Source organism: Ranitomeya imitator, chromosome 1 (assembly GCF_032444005.1).
Source record: "Ranitomeya imitator isolate aRanImi1 chromosome 1, aRanImi1.pri, whole genome shotgun sequence".
Taxonomy (NCBI): domain Eukaryota; kingdom Metazoa; phylum Chordata; class Amphibia; order Anura; family Dendrobatidae; genus Ranitomeya; species Ranitomeya imitator.
Genome location: NC_091282.1, coordinates 27,519,812 through 27,543,198, shown reverse-complemented (window position 1 = coordinate 27,543,198; position 23,387 = coordinate 27,519,812). Strand labels below are relative to the sequence as shown.

The following is a 23,387-nucleotide window of genomic DNA, read 5'->3' as shown; positions in this document are numbered from 1 at the left end:
ATGGGTACATTTAATTTACTGCTGTTATATAATTATGTGTATGGTTTATTCACTGCTGGTATATAGTTATGTGTACGATTTATTAACTGCTGGAATATAATTATGTGTACGGTTTCACTGCTGGTGTTTATTTTTATGTACCGTATATGGATTATTGACAGTTTGTATATATTTATGTTTACAGTTTTTTCACTGCTGGTATACATTTATGAATATGGTTTACTCACTGCTGGTGTATTTTTTGTGTATGGTTTATTCACTGCTGGTATATACTTATGTATACAGCTTTTTCACTGCTGGTATTTATTTATGAATATGGTTTATTCACTGCTGGAATATTTTTTATGTATACGGTTTATTCACTGCTGGCATAGATTTATGAATATGATTTATTCACTGCTGGTATATATTTGTGTATATGGTTTATTCACTGCTGGTATATATTTATGCGTGGTTTATTCACTGCTGGTATATATTTATGTATACAGTTTTTTCACTGCTGGTATATATTAATGAATATGGTTTATTCACTGCTGGAATATTTTTATGTGTTCGGTTTATTCACTGCTAGTATATATTTATGTGTACGGTTTATTCACTGCTGGTATATATGTGTACGGTTTATTCACTGCTGGTTTAAGCTAGATAAATACAATTTAATATTTTATTTATAGACAGTGGTGGAAGGTCCCCTGGGGTCCTGATAATTTGATTGTGTGGGGCCAGAAATTTCTGATGTCAGTAGGTCATTAGTTACTTTACAACACCAGGGTATGCGGCAGGCCCATAAGTAGACAAACCTAGATGACAGTGTCCACTGGGCATAGGGGATCTAGGTAACCATACTTTACACTGTAAATCCGGTCCCACATTCCCCGTAATGACTGGGGCAGAAAGGATGTGGGTGTTGATTGTCCGGATTATTCTTCTTCAGGTCTGATCTTCACAAAATGTTACTTTTCTTGCTGTCAATCATGAAACCATTACCTGAAGAGCATCGGAAGCGGTCTCCGCAGCCGTCTTCTATGGGACATCCCTTGGTGGGAACGCAAGACTGAGTTTCATAAGAATTTCCACTGCATTCAATGCCACCAAACTGGGCAAAAACCTCAACGGTCCGTCTGCGGGTCTGGATAGGAAATATGAAGGGACACGTTAGTCACTTCTGTTACTAAAATCTGGCACAGTGGGCGAGGATTAAGAAATTCATCTCCTTTAAAAAAAATTGGGTGGATTTCCCTTATGTCTGACAAACCCTTTAGATGCTGTGGTAACTATTGATGGCAGCAGCTAAGGGGGTTAATCATCCTACTGTTGGAGTGGGATGGCACCCACTAATGACGGCACAGCTCCGGTGTCAGCGTCCACCACTGGACGTATCTGCATGCCTGTTTGCAGAAGAATCCTGCAATTAGATCGCTATAGTACTTCCATTACTGAGAAAGGGTTAATACTAGATCCAATGCCCTATGAGGTTCTCAGGAATGTATTTGGCTCTGTATCTTGCGCCACTTAAATTTGCTAGAGAGAAAATTTACAGACCCTCATTATGGTAGAGTCCCACGTAGAGGTTGTCAAAAAGTCGCTATGTGAGACCCCCCCTATAATCAGTGCCTGTTCGGTCAAGACTGCCCCAACTTCCAGATCACACAGATGAGACCCTTTTAAAACACAAGAGTAAACCCCTTTAATGTGGCTGAGATTAGAAAATGGTGCCTTGCATTGTGCCCCATACATAGACTTCCCCGTATACTAGCACATATAGGTGGTGAGGTGACGTACCTGGGTCTTAGAGCAGCCATCGCATTCGGACCATGGCCCAAAGGAGCCCCATTTGCAGTTCACTTTTGTCATAAAGCTATAACATATAATATAAATTGGTGTTACATTACACACAATGACTTAAGTGATAACTTGGAAAACCGCTGATCTGACTTGTTCTAGAAAACTCAGCAGACAATGTCGCATTACTTGAGGATTTCATTATGAACATTTGCTACATTTCTTAGGGTTTTATTTTTTTATTTATTTTTTTATTTGACTATTGAAATGAAGCAGTTTTCAAATATTGCAGTTCTTACACTGACCACTAGAGCAATCAAAGGATTTACAGGCAAGGACATTGCTCTTAGTTACATTGCCCCGTAAATCAACCATTCATCAGATCAGCAAAAACGTTGAGAGGTTCAACTGCTGTTATAAAGGGTTCAAGGAGCACAAGAAAGTCCAGCAAGTGTCAGGACAGTCTGTGTTATGGACCTGGTGGTTAGGAGCACCCGGAACGACCTGATGGTTAAACTAACACAGAACAAGCTCTGGGAAGTGGGAGCTCTGCTGACCGCAACCCCTAATCCGATCACACACACTAGAAATAGCCGTGGAGCGTACATAACGCTGCCTAGACGCCTCTTCACAGCCTAAGAGCTAACTAGCCCTAGAGATAGAAAATAAAGCCTACCTTGCCTCAGAGAAATTCCCCAAAGGAAAAGGCAGCCCCCCACATATATTGACTGTGAGTTAAGATGAAAGTCACAAACACAGGAATGAAACAAGATTCAGCAGAGGGAGGCCAGACTTACTAAACAGACTGAGGATAGAAAAGGTATCTTTGCGGTCAGCACAAAAAACTACAAAAAGACCACGCAGAGTGTGCAAAAAGACCTCCGCACCGACTCACGGTGCGGAGGTGCCACTCTGCATCCCAGAGCTTCCAGCTAGCAAGGCAAAATTATGATAGCAAGCTGGACAAGAAAACAATGAACAAATAATAAACTAGCAGGGACTTAGCTTCTGCTGGAGTAGACAGGTCACCAGAAAGATCCAAGAGCGAACTGAACCAGTACAAGAACATTGATAGCTGGCATGGAGTAACGATCTGAGTGGAGTTAAATAGAGCAGCCAGCCAAAGAATAAACTACTTCACCTGTGGAAGGAACCTCAGAAGCAGCAGCTCCACTCACAGCCACCAGAGGGAGTCCATGGACAGAACTCGCCGAAGTACCATTCATGACCACAGGAGGGAGTTCGATAACAGAATTCACAACAGTACCCCCCCTTGAGGAGGGGTCACCGAACCCTCACCAGAGGCCCCAGGCCGATTAGGACGAGCCAAATGAAAGGCACGAACCAGATCGGTAGCATGAACATCAGAGGCAAAAACCCAGGAATTATCTTCCTGACCATAACCCTTCCACTTGACCAGGAACTGGAGTTTCCGTCTCGAAATACGAGAATCCAAAATCTTCTCCACCACATACTCCAACTCCCCCTCCACCAACACCGGGGCAGGAGGATCAACGGAGGGAACCATAGGCGCCACGTATCTCCGCAATAACGACCTATGGAACACATTATGAATGGCAAAAGAAGCTGGAAGGGCCAAACGAAATGACACAGGATAGAGAACTTCAGAAATCTTATACGGACCAATGAAACGAGGCTTAAACTTAGGAGAGGAAACCTTCATAGGAACATAACGAGACGACAACCAAACCAAATCCCCAACACGAAGTCGGAGACCAACACAGCGCCGGCGGTTAGCGAAACGTTGAGCCTTCTCCTGGGACAATGTCAAATAGTCCACCACATGAGTCCAAATCTGCTGCAACCTGTCCACCACAGTATCCACACCAGGACAGTCCGAAGGCTCAACCTGCCCTGAAGAGAAACGAGGATGAAAACCAGAATTACAGAAAAACGGCGAAACCAAAGTAGCCGAGCTGGCCCGATTATTAAGGGCGAACTCAGCCAAAGGCAAGAAGGACACCCAATCATCCTGATCAGCAGAAACAAAGCATCTCAGATATGTTTCCAAAGTCTGATTAGTTCGTTCGGCTTGGCCATTTGTCTGAGGATGGAAAGCCGAAGAAAAAGACAAATCAATGCCCATCATAGCACAAAAGGACCGCCAAAACCTCGAAACAAACTGGGAATCTCTGTCCGAGACGATGTTCTCCGGAATGCCATGCAAACGAACCACATGCTGGAAAAACAATGGCACCAAATCAGAGGAGGAAGGCAATTTAGACAAGGGTACTAAATGGACCATCTTAGAGAAGCGATCACAAACCACCCAAATGGCCGACATCCTTTGAGAGACAGGGAGATCTGAAATAAAATCCATGGAAATATGCGTCCAGGGCCTCTTCGGGACCGGCAAGGGCAAAAGCAACTCACTGGCACAAGAACAGCAGGGCTTAGCCCGAGCACAAGTCCCACAGGACTGCACAAAAGAACGCACATCCCGCGACAAAGAAGGCCACCAAAAGGATCTAGCCACCAAATCTCTGGTACCAAAGATTCCAGGATGACCAGCCAACACCGAACAATGAACCTCAGAGATAACTCTACTAGTCCATCCATCAGGGACAAACAGTTTCTCCGCTGGACAACGGTCAGGTCTATCAGCCTGAAACTTCTGCAGCACCCGCCGCAAATCAGGGGAGATGGCAGACAAAATTACCCCCTCTTTGAGAATACCCGCCGGCTCAGGAACACCCGGAGAGTCAGGCACAAAACTCCTTGACAGGGCATCAGCCTTCACATTCTTAGAGCCCGGAAGGTACGAAACCACAAAATCAAAACGGGAGAAAAACAGCGACCATCGAGCCTGTCTAGGATTCAACCGTTTGGCAGACTCGAGATAAGTCAAATTCTTGTGATCCGTCAAAACCACCACGCGATGCTTGGCTCCTTCAAGCCAATGTCGCCACTCCTCGAATGCCCACTTCATGGCCAACAACTTTCGATTGCCAACATCATAATTGCACTCAGCAGGCGAGAACTTTCTAGAAAAGAAGGCACATGGTTTCATCACCGAGCCATCAGAACTTCTTTGCGACAAAACAGCCCCTGCTCCAATCTCAGAAGCATCAACCTCGACCTGAAACGGGAGCGAAACATCTGGCTGGCACAACACAGGGGCAGAAGAAAAACGACGCTTCAACTCCTGAAAAGCCTCTACAGCCGCAGAGGACCAATTGACCACATCAGCACCTTTCTTGGTCAAATCAGGCAACGGTTTAGCAACACTAGAAAAATTAGCGATGAAGCGACGGTAAAAATTAGCAAAGCCCAGGAACTTCTGCAGGCTCTTCACAGATGTCGGCTGAGTCCAATCATAAATGGCCTGAACTTTAACAGGGTCCATCTCGATAGTAGAAGGGGAAAAAATGAAACCCAAAAATGAAACCTTCTGAACTCCAAAGAGACACTTTGACCCCTTCACAAACAAGGAATTCGCACGAAGGACCTGGAACACCATTCTGACCTGCTTTACATGAGACTCCCAATCATCCGAAAAGACCAAAATATCATCCAAATATACAATCATGAATCTATCCAGGTACTCTCGGAAGATGTCATGCATAAAGGACTGAAATACAGATGGAGCATTAGAAAGCCCGAATGGCATAACCAGGTACTCAAAATGGCCCTCGGGCGTATTAAATGCTGTTTTCCATTCATCGCCCTGTTTAATACGCACAAGATTATATGCCCCTCGAAGATCTATCTTGGTGAACCAACTAGCCCCCGTAATCCGAGCAAACAAATCAGACAGCAGCGGCAAAGGATACTGAAATTTGACTGTGATCTTATTAAGAAGGCGGTAATCAATACAAGGTCTCAAAGAACCATCCTCCTTGGCCACAAAAAGAACCCTGCTCCCAACGGTGATGACGACGGGCGAATATGACCTTTCTCCAAGGATTCCTTTATATAACTCCGCATAGTGGCGTGCTCTGGCACAGATACATTGAACAGTCGGCCCTTAGGAAACTTACTACCAGGAATCAAATTAATAGCACAATCGCAATCCCTATGAGGAGGTAGGGCACTGGATTTGGGCTCATCAAATACATCCCGGTAATCCGACAAAAATTCAGGGACTTCAGAAGGAGTGGAAGGCGAAATTGACAGCAATTGAACATCACCATGTACCCCTTGACAACCCCAGCTCGACACAGACATAGATTTCCAATCCAATACTGGATTATGGACCTGTAGCCATGGCAACCCCAAAACGACCACATCATGCAGATTATGCAACACCAAAAAGCGAATATCCTCCTGATGTGCAGGAGCCATGCACATGGTCAATTGAGTCCAGTACTGAGGCTTATTCTTGGCCAAAGGCGTAGCATCAATTCCTCTCAATGGAATAGGATACTGCAAGGGCTCCAAGAAAAAATCACAGCGCCTGGCATACTCCAAGTCCATCAAATTCAGGGCAGCGCCTGAATCCCCAAATGCCATAACAGAATAGGACGACAAAGAGCAAATCAGAGTAACGGACAAAAGAAATTTAGACTGTACCGTACCAATGGTGGCAGACCTAGCAAACCGCTTAGTGCGCTTAGGACAATCGGAGATAGCATGAGTGGAATCACCACAGTAAAAACACAGCCCATTCCGACGTCTGTGTTCTTGCCGTTCAGCTCTGGTCAAAGTCCTATCACATTGCATAGGCTCAGGCCTATGCTCAGAGAATACCGCCAAATGGTGCACAGCTTTGCGCTCCCGCAAGCACTGATCGATCTGAATGGCCAAGGACATAGACTCATTCAGACCAGCAGGCGTGGGAAATCCCACCATGGCATCCTTAAGGATTTCAGAAAGACCCTTTCTGAAAATTGCCGCCAGGGCACACTCATTCCACTGAGTAAGCACAGACCACTTTCTAAACTTTTGACAATATACCTCCGCTTCATCCTGACCCTGACACAAAGCCAGCAAGATTTTCTCTGCCTGATCCACTGAATTTGGTTCATCATAAAGCAATCCAAGCGCCAGAAAAAACGCATCTACATCACGCAATGCAGGATCTCCTGGCGCAAGGCAAAATGCCCAGTCTTGAGGGTCACCACGCAACAAAGAAATAATGATTTTTACTTGTTGAACGGGGTCACCAGAGGAGCGGGGTTTCAAAGCAAGGAACAGTTTACAATTATTTTTGAAATTCAGGAACTTAGATCTATCCCCAGAAAACAAATCAGGAATTGGGATTCTAGGCTCTAACATCGGATTCTGAACCAAAAAATCTTGAATGTTTTGTACCCTTGCAGTGAGATGATCCACACAAGAGGACACACCTTGAATGTCCATATCTACACCTGTGTCCTGAACCACCCAGAGGCTAAGGGGAAAAGAAAGACAAAACACACTGCAGAGAAAAAAAAATGGTCTCAGAACTTCTCTTATCCCTCTATTGAGATGCATTAATACTTTGGGCCAGCTGTACTGTTATGGACCTGGTGGTTAGGAGCACCCGGAACGACCTGATGGTTAAACTAACTCAGAACAAGCTCTGGGAAGTGGGAGCTCTGCTGACCGCAACCCCTAATCCTATCACACACACTAGAAACAGCCGTGGAGCGTACCTAACGCTGCCTAGACGCCTCTTCACAGCCTAAGAGCTAACTAGCCCTAGAGATAGAAAAACGGTAATTAATCTTACCGATAATTGTATTTCCAGGAATCCATCCTGACAGCACCATGGAGGACGTCCTTCTTATACACAGTGGGACAGGAAACACGAGAGTTTAAAAGGACCCTCCCCCTTCCACCCTTCAGTGCTTTTCCAAAGTAACACATCTGGATGGATGCAAACAGAAAATTTATTTTGAACATAAGATTAATACAAATGTTACTTCACATAAGTAAAACACATATTTGCCATAGGGAGGGAACTATCCGTGCTGTCAGGATGGATTCCTGGAAATACAATTATCGGTAAGATTAATTACCGTTTTCCAGGTCACCACCTGACAGCACCATGGAGAAGTACCAAAGGAAACTTCCTAGTTCTAGGGTGGGACTACCGCTTGAAGCACTTTCCTGCCAAAAGCTAACTGAGAAGAAACTACGTCTAATTTGTAGTGTTTTGAAAAGGTGCTAATGTTAGACCAGGATGCTGCATTACAAATCTGATCTACTGAGGCCCCACCTTTTTCGGCCCAAGACGTGGCCATAGCTCTGGATGAATGAGCTTTAAGGCTATCTGGAGGATCTTTTCCCTGTAACTGATAGGCCGTGGTAATAGTGGATCTAATCCACCTGGCAATAGTGGATTTTGATGCCTTCTTTCCCTTATTAGGACCCCCATACAGGACAAAGAGATTATTATCCTGTCTCCAGGCCCTAGTCATGTCCAAGTATTTCAGCACCGTCTCCCTAACATCTAAGTTATGCAAAAAGGCTTCTTTTTGATTTTTAAGAGATTGGCAAAAAGACGGAAGAACGACCTCTTGGTTAATATTTGATACAGAGGCTACCTTGGGGAGAAATCCTGGGTCAAGCCTCAAAACCAACCTATCATCAAAAATTTGTAGATAAGGGTTTTGGATGGAAAGGGCCTGAAGTTCCCCTAATCTTTTGGCTGATGTAATGGCTACTAAAAAAACTGTTTTTAGGGAAAGATTAGCGATATTTATATCCCTGTTTATATCAAAGGCCTCTTTGCATAAAACATTAAGGACTAAATTAAGGTCCCAGGGAGGCACAGACTTCCTGATTGGAGGTTTCAGCCTCGAGACCACTCTAGAGAACCGAGCGATCCAAGGGTGAGCGGCAAGGGAAGAGTCAAAATACACTGAGGGCTGCAATCTGAACCCTCAAAGTACTTGGTTTGAGCCCGTTCTTAAATCCCTGCTGTAGGAAATCATGAATTCTGGGTATGTTAGGGTGATCAACATCGATTGTTGTGTCTCCACAAAAACTGCAGAATTTTCTCCAGGTTCTGAGATATATTGTTGAAGTCAGCGGTTTCCTACTTGCTTGTAGAATCGAAATCACTCCTTCTGAAAGGCCTCTTGACCTTAGGATCTGCCGCTCAGGATCCAAGCTGTTAACCGCAACTTTCCTGGGTTCTGATGGAGGATCGGACCCTGAGAAAGTAAGTCCCCCCTGACTGGAAGATGGTAAGGACTGTCCACTGCCAGCTTCTTTAGTAGGGGGAACCAGCTCCTTCCGGCCCAGAAAGGGACCACCAGGATCACCCAAGCTCTGTCCTCGCAGATCTTCCTGAGTACCCTTGGTACTAATGCCAGAGGGGGAAAGGCGTATAGCAGACCCGAGCTCCACGATTGAGAAAGGGCATCTACCCCTGCTGGATTCTCTTGAGGATTTAGGGAGAAGAAGGTCTTTATCTTTGTATTTCTTCTGGTCGCGAAAAGATCCACGGACGGGGTTCCCCAACGCTGACACAGGGTCTTGAAGATTCTGCTGTTCAGTTCCCACTCTATGGGTGATAGTTTTTCCCTGCTCAGAAAATCCGCAACCTGGTTCTTTGAGCCTTCTAAGTGGACTGCTGAAATTGAAAGTACCGAACTTTCTGCCCATTCGAATATCTGATCCGACAGACGTTGCAGTTTCGGATGTCTCGGGCCCCCTTGATGGCGAAGAAAAGCTACCGCCGTCGTGTTGTCCGATAAGATCTTCAGATGTTTGTTCTTTAATAGGGACCGGGCTGCCCACAGAACCTTCCAAACCGCCTGTAGCTCTCTGTGGTTTGAAGAATTGTTGCTCTCTTCCGAATTCCACTGTCCCTGGTAATATCTTCCGAGTACCTGGCCGCCCCAACCTTGCTGACTCGCATCCGTGGTTACCATGACTGCTGGAGTCTGGATCCATGGGACCCCCACCTGAAGGTTTCCTGACACCATCCACCATCGTAGGGATTTCCTGACTCGATAGGATAGGACAAACTGTCTGTCCAACGAAGACTGTCTTCTGTCCCATGTTGTTAGAACCGCTCTCTGTAGTTGACGAGAATGGAATTGGCTCCAGCTGACACATGGGATACAGGCTGTCATCAGGCCTAGGATCTTCATTGCATCTCTTAGGCCGGCTTCACACTCAGCGTATGAAAATACGGTCCGTATATTACGGCCGTAATACGCTGAAATGTCCCGAAAATAGTGGTCCGTAGCTCCTCCGTAGGCAGGGTGTGTCAGCGTTTTTTGCGCATGGCATCCTCCGTATGTAATCCGTATGGCATCCGTACTGCGTGGTTTTCTCGCAGGCTTGCAAAACCAACATACCGCTATAGAAATGATCCATGTGTCCCAAAAAGAAAAAAAATATATATATATATATACTGTCTATGTCATTAGACACATATATGTATATATATTAATATTTATTCCAGCGCTATACAGCTTGAAAGCCGGTAATTCAATTACCGGCTTTTTCTTTCTCCTTCTTAAAACCCGACATGATTTGAGACATGGTTTACATACAGTAAACCATGTCTTCTCTCCATTTTTTTTTGCAGATTCCACACTACTAATGTCAGTAGTGTGTATCTGCAAAATTTGGCCGTTCTAGCTCTTAAAATAAAGGGTTAAATGGCGGAAAAAATTGGCGTGGGCTCCCGCGCAATTTTCTCCGCCAGAGTAGTAAAGCCAGTGACTGAGGGCAGATATTAATAGCCTGGAGAGGGTCCATGGTTATTGGCCCCCCCCTGGCTAAAAATATCTGCCCCCAGCCACCCCAGAAAAGGCACATCTGGAAGATGCGCCTATTCTGGCACTTGGCCACTCTCTTCCCATTCCCGTGTAGCGGTGGGATATGGGGTAATGAAGGGTTAATGCCACCTTGCTATTGTAAGGTGACATTAAGCCTAATTAATAATGGAGAGGCGTCAATTATGACACCTATCCATTATTAATCCAATTGAATGAAAGGGTTAAATAAAACACAAACACATTATTTAAAATTATTTTAATGAAATAAAAACAATGGTTGTTGGAGTATTTTATTCTACGCCCAATCCAATCACTGAAGACCCTCGTTCTGTGAAAGAAAAAACATAATAAACCAACAATATACTTACCCTCCGCAGATCTGTAACGTCCAACGATGTAAATCCTTCTGAAGGGGTTAAAACATTTTGCAGCAAGGAGCTTTGCTAATGCAGGCTGCTCCTCGCTGCAAAACCCCGGAGAATGAGTCTAAATATAGATCAATGAGCTATATTTAGCTTCATTTGCGGTGAGGCGCCCTCTGCTGGATGTTCATAGATCGTGGGAAATTTCCTAGAAAGCTCCCAGGCTTTCTAGGCAAGTTCCCACGATCTATAAACAGCCAGCAGAGGGCGCCTCACCGCAAATGAAGCTAAATATAGCTCATTGATCTATATTTAGACTCATTCCCCGGGGTTTTGCAGCGAGGAGCAGCCTGCATTAGCAAAGCTCCTTGCTGCAAAATGTTTTAACCCCTTCAGAAGGATTTACATCGTTGGACGTTACAGATCTGCGGAGGGTAAGTATATTGTTGGTTTATTATGTTTTTTCTTTCACAGAACGAGGGTCTTCAGTGATTGGATTGGGCGTAGAATAAAATACTCCAACAACCATTGTTTTTATTTCATTAAAATAATTTTAAATAATGTGTTTGTGTTTTATTTAACCCTTTCATTCAATTGGATTAATAATGGATAGGTGTCATAATTGACGCCTCTCCATTATTAATTAGGCTTAATGTCACCTTACAATAGCAAGGTGGCATTAACCCTTCATTACCCCATATCCCACCGCTACACGGGAATGGGAAGAGAGTGGCCAAGTGCCAGAATAGGCGCATCTTCCAGATGTGCCTTTTCTGGGGTGGCTGGGGGCAGATATTTTTAGCCAGGGGGGGGCCAATAACCATGGACCCTCTCCAGGCTATTAATATCTGCCCTCAGTCACTGGCTTTACTACTCTGGCGGAGAAAATTGCGCGGGAGCCCACGCCAATTTTTTCCGCCATTTAACCCTTTATTTTAAGAGCTAGAACGGCCAAATTTTGCAGATACACACTACTGACATTAGTAGTGTGGAATCTGCAAAAAAAATGGAGAGAAGACATGGTTTACTGTATGTAAACCAGGTCTCAAATCATGTCGGGTTTTAGGAAGGAGAAAGAAAAAGCCGGTAATTGAATTACCGGCTTTCAAGCTGTATAGCGCTGGAATTAATATATATATATATATATATATATATATATATATATATATATATGTCTCACTGACATATATATATATATATATATATATATATATATATATATATATATATATATATATATATATATATATATATATATATATATATATATATATATACCTATACTATGTGTACACATTTATTCTACCTATTGGACTGGAAGCTGTCAGTGTGATTTTACTGTACACCGCACTGAATTACCGGCTTTTCTCTCTAACAGCGCTGCGTATTTCTCGCAAGTCACACTGCTTGTCCGTGTGAAATCCGTATTTTTCACGCTTCCATAGACTTTCATTGGCGTATTTCTTGCGCAGTACGGTGACAAACGCAGCATGCTGCGATTTTGTACGGCCGTAGAAAGCCGTATAATACTGATCAGTAAAATATGGCAGATAGGAGCAGGGGCATAGAGAATAATTGTGCCGTATTTTTTCCGAGTTTTACGGACGTAGTTTCTGTGCTCTTACGTCCGTAAAACTCGCAAGTGTGAAGCCGGCCTTATTGTCACCCGAGTTCTTGCAAACTGTCGAACCTTCTTTACCAGGTCTGACCGCCTTTTGTCCGGAAGAAAAGACTTCCTGATGTCTGAGTCTAGTATTACCCCCAGAAACTGTCGTCTTGATCTTGGGGTTAAGTGTGATTTTTTCCAGTTCACCACCCAACCTAGTTTCTGCAGTGTGGAGATCACTAACTGAGAATCGATCCTGAGTTGGGACACTGAGTCTGCCACTAACAGGAAATCGTCTAGATATGGTATTATAATGATACCTCGTCTCCTTAGAAAAGATACGATCTCTATGATGAGTTTTGTAAAAACTCTTGGAGCCGATGCTAGACCAAACGGAAGGCAACGGAACTGATAATGGAGGACTGAACCGTCTTTCTCTATCGCAAATCTTAGGTACTTTTGATGTTGCGAAAAAATTGGGACGTGATAATACGCACTTTTTAGATCCAAAGTGCACATTACCACGTCCTTCCCCAATAGGGGAATAGTGGAGCAAATGGACTCCATCTTGAATCTTTTGTACGATAGCCATTTGTTTAATGGCTTGAGGTTTATGATGGTTCGGGATTCTCCTGATGGTTTTATTATAGAGAAAAGACCCGAGTAGTGACCTGTTCCTCTTTGGTGAGGAGGTACGGGAGTTATTGCCTCCATCCGGAGGAGATCCTGAATGTCTGACCACATTGGGGAGACTGAAGAGAGACGGGCGTTGGAGATAAAAAATCTTTCTGGGGGACGGGATACGAACTCTATCCTGTAACCCAGTGATATGACCTGAAGGACCCATGGGTTTGAGGTAATTTTTTCCCATTCCCCCAGGTAATTCAACAACCGACCCCCTATTCTGGTGGCGTCACTTTCTCCGAAACTCAGACCTAGGGTTTGAGGGACCTGGATCTCTATTTCGGTTCCTATTATCCCCCCTTTCTGGTAACTCCATCTCCCTTGTTTACCTTTACCCCTATAGTCTGCTCTCTGACTGTAATAGGGTCTACGAAAGGGCTGGAATTTTTTCTTTTTTTCTTCTGGAAATCCCTTCTTCTCATCAGAAGCTTTTTCCAAAATGTCATCTAATACAGGGCCAAAAACCCGGCCACCCGAAAAGGGAATGGAACATAGTTTGTTCTTAGAGGGAACATCCCCCGACCAGCTTTTTAACCAAATAGCCCTACGGGCTGCATTAGATAGCGATTGCCCTCTGGCTGAGAACCTGACCGATTCTGCCGTAGCATCTGCTAAAAACCCTGTAGCTAGTTTAAGTAAGGGAATAGCACTGATGATAGACTCCCTAGAAGTTTTGGCTGACAGTTGATCTTTTAAATCATCAACCCATAGATGCATGGCTCTCGCCACGGATGTCGCCGCAATATTTGTGCGGATCACCGCGGCCGAACTCTCCCAAGCTTTTTTAAGGAGACCATCCGCCTTTCTGTCCATAGGCTCTTTTAAGTTCGAGGAGTCCTCGAATGGTATGGCAGTTCTTTTAGACACTTTTGCTAGTGTGATGTCAATTTTTGGTATATCTTCCCAGTCTTTGACCTCTTCATGGTCAAAGGGAAGACGGAGCCTAAAGTCTCTCGGTATTGATATCCTCTTCTCTGCCTCCTCCCACTCTTCCAAAATCATTGAGCTGCGGGAAGAGGTGAAGAAGGGGTCAGTAGTTGTAAACTCTGAGCAAAGTCGAGACTGAACTCGGACTCACCGAATGTGGGCATTAACCGGAAAGACTTTTGACGTCTGTGACCGCAGTCCCCCGAACATCTCATCCTGCACGGAAAGAGAGGTCGAAGGTTCCTCAACCTGCATAGTCTGTCTGACTGCTCCCAGTAGTTCGTCAATATCATTGGAAGAGAAAATATACTTTTTCCCCTTCTGAGGAGGATCTTTACACAATTCTTCCTCTTCCTCAATGTCAGATTCTGATTGACTGTCCTCAGAAGACGAATCTGACTCCCTCTGCCTCTTCCTAGACCTCAGGCTGGAACTGCTGGACGGCAGATAGGTTAGATATAGAAGCCTGCACTTCTTCTCTAACCATAGCTCTCATGCTTGTTATTAGAGAGGCCTGTTCCTCTCCTACAATGCGGGCGGTGCAGGGCTCGCACAGAGGCTTCTGGCACAAGGCATTAAGTTTTGTGGCACATATGGGACATCTCCTGGTTTTACCCGTCTTCTTATCCCCAGATGAAGGACGCCCCTGGAATATATAAAGGGACCACTACTAGTACCTTTAATAGGAGTATAAGGAGCGCACCTTTTAGAGGGGACTCACGTGTGTAAGGGAATCCTGTTTCCCCGTGGCCTCTACGCTGACAGTTGGTACAGAGCCTGGATCCATTGCAACTGCGGTGTCTAGCGGTATTCACTTACCTTAAATCCTTTCGCTTGTGTCCCGGCGCTCCTACAGGAGCGAGGAGGAAGGCCGCCCCCCCTGCTGCCGCTGTGACCCGGAAGTGACGCGGCAGCGGTAAACCGGAAGTCCAACGCACGCTTACCGCCGACACACATGGAGTCCGGAGCGCTCTGCCGTACCTGCCCCTCCTCCGAACTGTCTGCCAAGGGACCACCCTGCAGAGATCCATGCAGGTACGCTTGGGGTAGCCGTCCGAGGTCGAGAGCCCCCCCCAGGGGGAAGCGACCTCCTAGCCAGGAGCAGCGCTACACCGGCGTCGCTGAGGGACCCAATTAATTGGGTGTCGGCGGTACAGAGATACGACTCATGGGAAGGAAGAGGCTGAGCCCCCCCGATCCGCACGCTCTGTAGGGACAACGCTCTCGTTGTTCCTATCCACAGTGGGACAGGAAAAACACTGAAGGGTGGAAGGGGGAGGGTCCTTTTAAACTCTCGTGTTTCCTGTCCCACTGTGTATAAGAAGGACGTCCTCCATGGTGCTGTCAGGTGGTGACCTGGAAATAAAGCCTGCCTTGCCTCAGAGAAATTCCCCAAAGGAAAAGGCAGCCCCCCACATATATTGACTGTGAGTTAAGATGAAAGTCACAAACACAGGAATGAAACAAGATTCAGCAGAGGGAGGCCAGACTTACTAAACAGACTGAGGATAGAAAAGGTATCTTTGCGGTCAGCACAAAAAACTACAAAAAGACCACGCAGAGTGTGCAAAAAGACCTCCGCACCGACTCTGTGAGAGGTGCCACTCTGCATCCCAGAGCTTCCAGCTAGCAAGGCAAAATCATGATAGCAAGCTGGACAAGAAAACAATGAACAAATAATAAACTAGCAGGGACTTAGCTTCTGCTGGAGTAGACAGGTCACCAGAAAGATCCAAGAGCGAACTGAACCAGTACAAGAACATTGACAGCTGGCATGGAGTAACGATCTGAGTGGAGTTAAATAGAGCAGCCAGCCAAAGAATAAACTAAGTCACCTGTGGAAGGAACCTCAGAAGCAGCAGCTCCACTCACAGCCACCAGAGGGAGTCCATGGACAGAACTCGCCGAAGTACCATTCATGACCACAGGAGGGAGTTCGATAACAGAATTCACAACAAGTCTGCTAAAGAAGATTCAGCTATGTGATTGATTAAACACCAGTGCAGAGCTTGCCTCGTGAATGGCAGCAGGCAGGTGTCGGTGCATCTAGACGCACAATGAGGCGAAGGCTTTTGGAGGCTGCCTGGTGTCAAGGAAAGCAAAGAAGTCACTTCTCTCCAAGACAGACATCAAGAACAGACTGACAATCTCCAGGAAGAACGGCGATTGCACTGGACTGGGGTAAAGTAATTTTCCGGAGAACAAAAGGCGATTCTGCCTTGAGTCCTGTGTAGGCCAGCAGTAATGCCTCCAGAGACCATTCATGTGTGGGGGTTTCTTCTCCATGGAGGGGGTCACTCACAATTTACCCAAGAACGGGATCTAAATCTCCTCCAAGAACAACTTCTCCTATCCTCCAGGACAATGTGGTGATGATGCTTTATCCCCATGATGGAGACAAGGTCACAAGGAAAAAGTGATAACTAAGTGGCTCCAGGAACAAAACATTGACATTTTGGGTCCAGGAAATTCCGCAGATCTCAGTACCAATCCTCAAGAGCGACAAAGAAAAACCCAGAATTTGTGATAACTGAGGTCTGATGAGACAAGACGGGCGGCCATCAGTCAGGATCTGCCCAGAAGCCGATATCCAACCACTGGGGAGAAGGGCAGAAGTCTGGAGAATAAGGGGCAGCGCTGGGAATATTGAGACTTTACAGAAACTTCATGGATTTGTCAATAAAAGTGTAAAAACTGATGGAATGTTTAGAATTGTCCGTCAGTAACCAGAGAAATATCTAAGTAAAAGAGTGAAAAACACTGAAGAGGGAAAATCAGAATGTCTGACAGGGTCAAAACTTATGGCCATCACCGTACACACTGGGGCAGGATGAGCAGAGTCACTTCATTATCATTAAAGGGCGAGATAGATAATGGCAGCTGTATTGTACGTCTCCATCCTGTGATTTCCAGAATTCCACAACTTTTCTTTCTTGGTGTTGCGATTTCAATGTTGAGGAGTTGATATATACTGTATATATGGGGCTAGAATCGTTTTGTACAGTTTTTGGTGCAGTTTTACAAGCCGAAGCAAGAAGTGGATCCAGCAGAAAAAAAAGTTTCTATCTTCCCTTTACTTTTAGTTTAAAAAAAAAAGCTGCACAAAAAAAAATTACTTTTGTTCTGTGAGCACCAACTATGTATTTTTTTTAGGTTTGTTAGGGGGGTATGGACATAATTTAGAGGGGGCTTTCCTGCTCAGCGACTCCCAGCGACACTTCCTTTGATTTTCGTTGTCTGAAACGTGTCCCAGATTCCTGGTACCAGCGCCCAGAGCGGAGACCCCGGTGCCATGCGCTGCGCCATGTGTACTGACTCTGAGGCACAGAGAGCGCTCATCATACACCGCACTAATCATCATTAGCGGCTGATTATTATCTAATTACATCCTCCGCTAATGTGCAGACAATGAAGCGGATATTCATGTAATTATCAGCAGCGAACATTCCCAGAAAACAACGACAGGCAGCAGTCAGATGTGCGCAGCTTCCATTTTATTGCCTTGTTTTCATGTTTTTATATAATTATTTTTAATTGCCTTGTTTTATTTTTACATTCACCCGTATTTGCACTTAGATCCAAATTTGTGGAAAACGTCCCAGTTTATAAACCCACCAGGAGCGCCGAGTTTAGGACACATTTCTACAAGTCCCAGCCTATTTCAGAACAAACAATAATAAAATATAATATAATAACATATATATTTTAGAAGAGGTAAAAGATAACAATGACGGACTGAAAATACTGACAACCGATGTTCTAAACGAGAAACAGTTGTCACTGCGCCTCCTCCACACAACAGCCAGGAATGACAAGTTTATTGTAATATGTGCAGGCGTCCGACACATCGCTCCTGAGTACTGAGGCTTGTAAACCAAAGTGTATGCTTTCTGGAAATAATATGATTTTGCATACAAATATTGCATTTAGTAGTGTGTACTTTATGAATCTATTTAATTTATATAATTTGCTGCATTGAGGTTAGACATGATGACCCTTGAGGTCCCTTCCAACTAACATTCTAGGATTTTATGAAATATTTTTTATTCTTACCTTGGAAAGAAACCAACCCCTTCCCAGATGGCTAAGATCAGCACAAGCAAGAGCAGCCATTTCTAGGAATAAAGAAGAAATATGGATTACTCTTTTTAAAGAGTTTATTGATGTCTCTATATACATAGTGGAGAAAATATAATAAGACAATCACTGCAGCTACCACTAGGGGGAGCTCCCTGTATACAGAGATACATGATAAGATCCTGTCTGCAGCCACCACTAGGGGGAGCTCCCTGTATACAGAGATACATGATAAGATCCTGTCTGCAGCCACCACTAGGGGGAGCTCCCTGTATACAGAGATACATGATAAGATCCTGTCTGCAGCCACCACTAGGGGGAGCTCCCTGTATACAGAGATACATGATAAGATCCTGTCTGCAGCCACCACTAGGGGGAGCTCCCTGTATACAGAGATACATGATAAGATCCTGTCTGCAGCCACCACTAGGGGGAGCTCCCTGTATACAGAGATACATGATAAGATCCTGTCTGCAGCCACCACTAGGGGGAGCTCCCTGTATACAGAGATACATGATAAGATCCTGTCTGCAGCCACCACTAGGGGGAGCTCCCTGTATACAGAGATACATGATAAGATCCTGTCTGCAGCCACCACTAGGGGGAGCTCCCTGTATACAGAGATACATGATAAGATCCTGTCTGCAGCCACCACTAGGGGGAGCTCCCTGTATACAGAGATACATGATAAGATCCTGTCTGCAGCCACCACTAGGGGGAGCTCCCTGTATACAGAGATACATGATAAGATCCTGTCTGCAGTCACCACTAGGGGGAGCTCCCTGTATACAGAGATACATGATAAGATCCTGTCTGCAGTCACCACTAGGGGGAACTCCCTGTATACAGAGATACATGATAAGATCCTGTCTGCAGTCACCACTAGGGGGAGCTCCCTGTATACAGAGATACATGATAAGATCCTGTCTGCAGCCACCACTAGGGGGAGCTCCCTGTATACAGAGATACATGATAAGATCCTGTCTGCAGCCACCACTAGGGGGAGCTCCCTGTAGACAGAGATACATGATAAGATCCTGTCTGCAGCCACCACTAGTGGGAGCTCCCTGTAGACAGAGATACATGATAAGATCCTGTCTGCAGTCACCACTAGAGGGAGCTCCCTGTATACAGAGATACATGATAAGATCCTGTCTGCAGTCACCACTAGGGGGAGCTCCCTGTATACAGAGATACATGATAAGATCCTGTCTGCAGTCACCACTAGGGGGAGCTCCCTGTATACAGAGATACATGATAAGATCCTGTCTGCAGTCACCACTAGGGGGAGCTCCCTGTATACAGAGATACATGATAAGATCCTGTCTGCAGTCACCACTAGTGGGAGCTCCCTGTAGACAGAGATACATGATAAGATCCTGTCTGCAGCCACCACTAGAGGGAGCTCCCTGTAGACAGAGATACATGATAAGATCCTGTCTGCAGCCACCACTAGAGGGAGCTCCCTGTATACAGAGATAGATGATAAGCTCCTGTCTGCAGCCACCACTAGGGGGAGCTCCCTGTATACAGAGATACATGATAAGATCCTGTCTACAGTCACCACTAGGGGGAGCTCCCTGTATACAGAGATACATGATAAGATCCTGTCTGCAGCCACCACTAGGGGGAGCTCCCTGTATACAGAGATACATGATAAGATTCTGTCTGCAGTCACCACTAGGGGGAGCTCCCTGTATACAGAGATACATGATAAGATCCTGTCTGCAGCCACCACTAGGGGGAGCTCCCTGTATACAGAGATACATGATAAGATCCTGTCTGCAGCCACCACTAGGGGTCACTCACTTCAAACTGATAACACTTTGGTCTCAATAATAAGACATTATGCAGAGAGCGCCCTCTAGTTGCTGCCTCAGGTATATAACATGTTATCTATATTATCTATTCCTGTGCAGCGAACTTTGCGATTTTTCTAAGAGAAATGAACTCTGGCCACAGTAAAGATACAGTCAGATTAAAACTCAGTGCACCTATTTAGAGGGTGAAGAAAAACAACATTCAGTGGTGGATTTATATAATTGGCACAGCACAGTGCTCTGATTGATGCATTGAGCCGAAGCTTACAGTGAATTAGTACAATTCTGCATCAGCAAACCACATAACAGTTTTCAATCATCTGATCACACCGCGGTTTGTCCAGGCTGGATACAATCAGCAGGGGCTACTAATTTTTGGAAGAACCAGAAACACATTGGCTACTTGCACAGTGAACAAGTCTGTAGAAACCTGTTCACACCACTAAGAAACTTGAAGACACAAAAGCGCACAGCGAGGTCAAAAATACTCTGTTGTAAAAAAAAGTCACAGTAAATAAGCAAGTGCTAGTCAAAAAATGAAAAAAAATACAGGATATTTAGTTAATACGTTTTTTTTGCAAAAAAATGTATGTTAAGCTGCTCCACCAATCGTCAAGGTATACCCATAATAGAGCAGTCCTATCTAAACTATAATTGTTCTCTTGTTTCTACAAGACTGGGGAGTCCATCACTCCTCTGTGGGTCATTTACATCAAAGCTGTTCCATCCTGCATGTCCACATGAATATTTTCTCTCCGAACTCTGCTCATACAGGTACTATACAGATGATCAGGTTTTTAAATACATCAGATAGGGATTATATACATTAGATAGTACTGCTCTATTATGGGTATACCTTGGCGATTGGTGGAGCAGCTTAATATAAATTTTTTTGCAAAAAAACGTATTAACTAAATACCCTGTATTTTTTTCATCTTTTGACTAGCACTTGCTTATTTACTGTGACTTTTTTTTACAACAGAGTATTTTTGACCTCGCTGTGCGCTTTTGTGTCTTTTAATTTTTGGAAGAAGCAGTTTTTAGACCTGGACACTGATACAGAATGGTCTGTGCTCGCTCACAAGTGACATATAGAAAGGAAAATGATTCATGTATCCAAGGGCAGCAACAATGTATCAACCAGGGGAAGAAGAGAGTAACAAGAAGGAGCAATTTGATAAATGGCATAAGGTCCGATTGGCTCTGTGATATCCTAAGGCTCGATAAAGGGTTGATATTGACTAATAGAAGTTGGACTTCCAGTAAATGGCACTAGAGTACAAGTCCTCTTCTTCTCTGATGAGGATATTTAAATTCCGAGAGGGTTGCATGGCCTACAAGTCTCCTTACATCAGCTGGTACTCACCACAAGGAGAAACATTCCCCCTTAGAGCCACAAGACTGTAGTTATGTCATCTGATCCAACAGCACCTCCTGCAGGTGACGGAGAGGTACTGCACCATGTCAATAAATACCACTTATATCCACCATTAGTTGTGATATAACATCTTTGTACATACGGACATAACTGTACGTCCTTCGCAGGGGTTACCGCATGTGGAGGATACTTAGTAGCTAATACTGGCTATATTAAAAAGCTGGCATCGGTCTGTAACAGCTGAGGTCATAGCCAAGCACTGGTCGCAGCTGTTGTCCATTTACCTGCTGGTCTTAGCTGTTAACCATTTAGCTGCTGGCAACAACTCAACTGCTTAGCTGCTGGTTGCAGCTGTTAACTATTCAGATGCCTGCAGTCATTTGTCTGACAGCAGCATTTAGATGACCCCCCTCCAATTACAGGGCGCTGATGGGTTACTATAACATTTGGGGGCCGGCTGAAAGCCCCATTGCTGCCAGGAGGGAAGCTAGGACTTACACTATAAACTGCAATACTCTGGTATTACAGCACATAGTATGAGTGATCAGACGATCACAGTTTCATGTCCTCCAAGGGGACCAAAAATTAAAGTCAAAAATTAAAAAAAAAGTAAAAAAAAAAAAAATTATATATTCCGTATATATATATATATATATATATATATATATATATATATATATATATATATATATATATATATATACACACATACATATAAGTTTAAATCACCTTCTTTTCCCCCATTAAAAATAAAGACATTTAAAAAATGCAGTAATGAGAAAAATATTCACGACCCCAGAGTTGCGTTTTTCGGTCACCTCACTTTCCTAAAAAAAAAATATAATAAAAAGTTATCAAAATTTTATCAATGAAAATGTCGCTTTGGTGCGCACCGGACAAGCCTTCACCCAACTCCACTAATGGAAAATGTTACAGGTCTTGGCAAATGTTGACACAGACCAATTTTTTTTTCCCTTTTACAAACATCTGATTTTTTTTTTCAACACTTGAATAAAAATCACACAATACAGAAATCCGGTATCGCAAAAATCAAGTTCTCATACAGCCGCGCATGTCGCAGCTGAGGGTTTGGTGCAGTTGTTTGCAAACAATCCTCTGTGAGGGAGAATTATATAGCAGCACAAATCTCTTCTATCTTCTCCAGATAGTTTGTTACAATGTATCAGTGAAGGTCCAGAATATTCAGATCAGACCTGATACAATTGTGACAAACCCTCAGCTGTGAGAAGGCTTAGGTCAGGATCGACTTTTATCCTACAGGATAGAGGAGAGAATAAAACTTATAAACCTTAATAATTTGCATTTATTAGAAGCTGCCGAGCAGCATCAGTTACCAATGCATTTTACATAGGACTGCAGGTATCATTCCAGCCATTAACACAACACAGAAACGAACAGATCGCTGCAAAGCTGAGGTTCTCACTGGGCTCAGCGTTACAATGTGCGGTTTGCATAGGACTACTGGTGATTACATAGGACTGCCGGTAATCCTCCACATCTTGGGGTAGCAGCACATGATAATTCTGGGATCCTACCTTCATGTCTGGGGGATTTCCTCCCTCCGGGAGCTGCTATCAGTCACAATGGAAGTTCAGCCTGGAAATGTCCAGCTCCTCTGCCGCCCAGAGATAATCCCCTATCTGTATCCTGTTTACAGAAATCACCGCCCTCCTCTCTTCCTAAAGACCCCCGGGGTCTGGGCCACCAGTAGGCTTTCCCATAGTTCTATGATCATTTGGTTCAACGAAAGGTCGGAATAGTTGGGGGAAAAATACAGTTCACATAAAGGTTCACATTTTGCCTGAATACATATTTTTAGCCTTTGGAGTTCAGTTTTCCTGATCCAGAGCTCCAAACCCTCAGCACTGTCATAGAATTACAAAGTAAAGTTCTGTGTACCTGCTGTCACCACTAGGGGGAGCTCAGGAGACTGCTGCTTATTCATCAGCACAAGCTGCCCCTAGTGGTGGCTGAAGGAATATAATGTTATATGGAGGTTACCTTAATAGATATTTATCACCAAACTACAGGTTCAGAGACAATTAT

At 44.4% G+C, this 23,387-nt stretch overlaps 1 protein-coding gene across 1 annotated transcript in view; it reads right to left on the bottom strand.

Annotated features, from left to right (window-relative positions):
* C7 (complement C7) overlaps positions 1-22,960 on the bottom strand; it is a 112,819-nt gene extending 89,859 nt beyond the window's left edge. Inside the window, exons 1-4 of the mRNA XM_069745906.1 lie at positions 22,877-22,960; positions 18,099-18,160; positions 1,783-1,858; positions 988-1,129 (exon numbers count right to left, since the gene is read on the bottom strand). Coding sequence (XP_069602007.1) covers positions 988-1,129; positions 1,783-1,858; positions 18,099-18,160; positions 22,877-22,882 — 286 coding nt within the window. The 5' untranslated portion in view covers positions 22,883-22,960. The remainder of the gene's footprint in view (positions 1-987; positions 1,130-1,782; positions 1,859-18,098; positions 18,161-22,876) is intronic.
* Between the last annotated feature and the right edge of the window lie 427 nt (positions 22,961-23,387).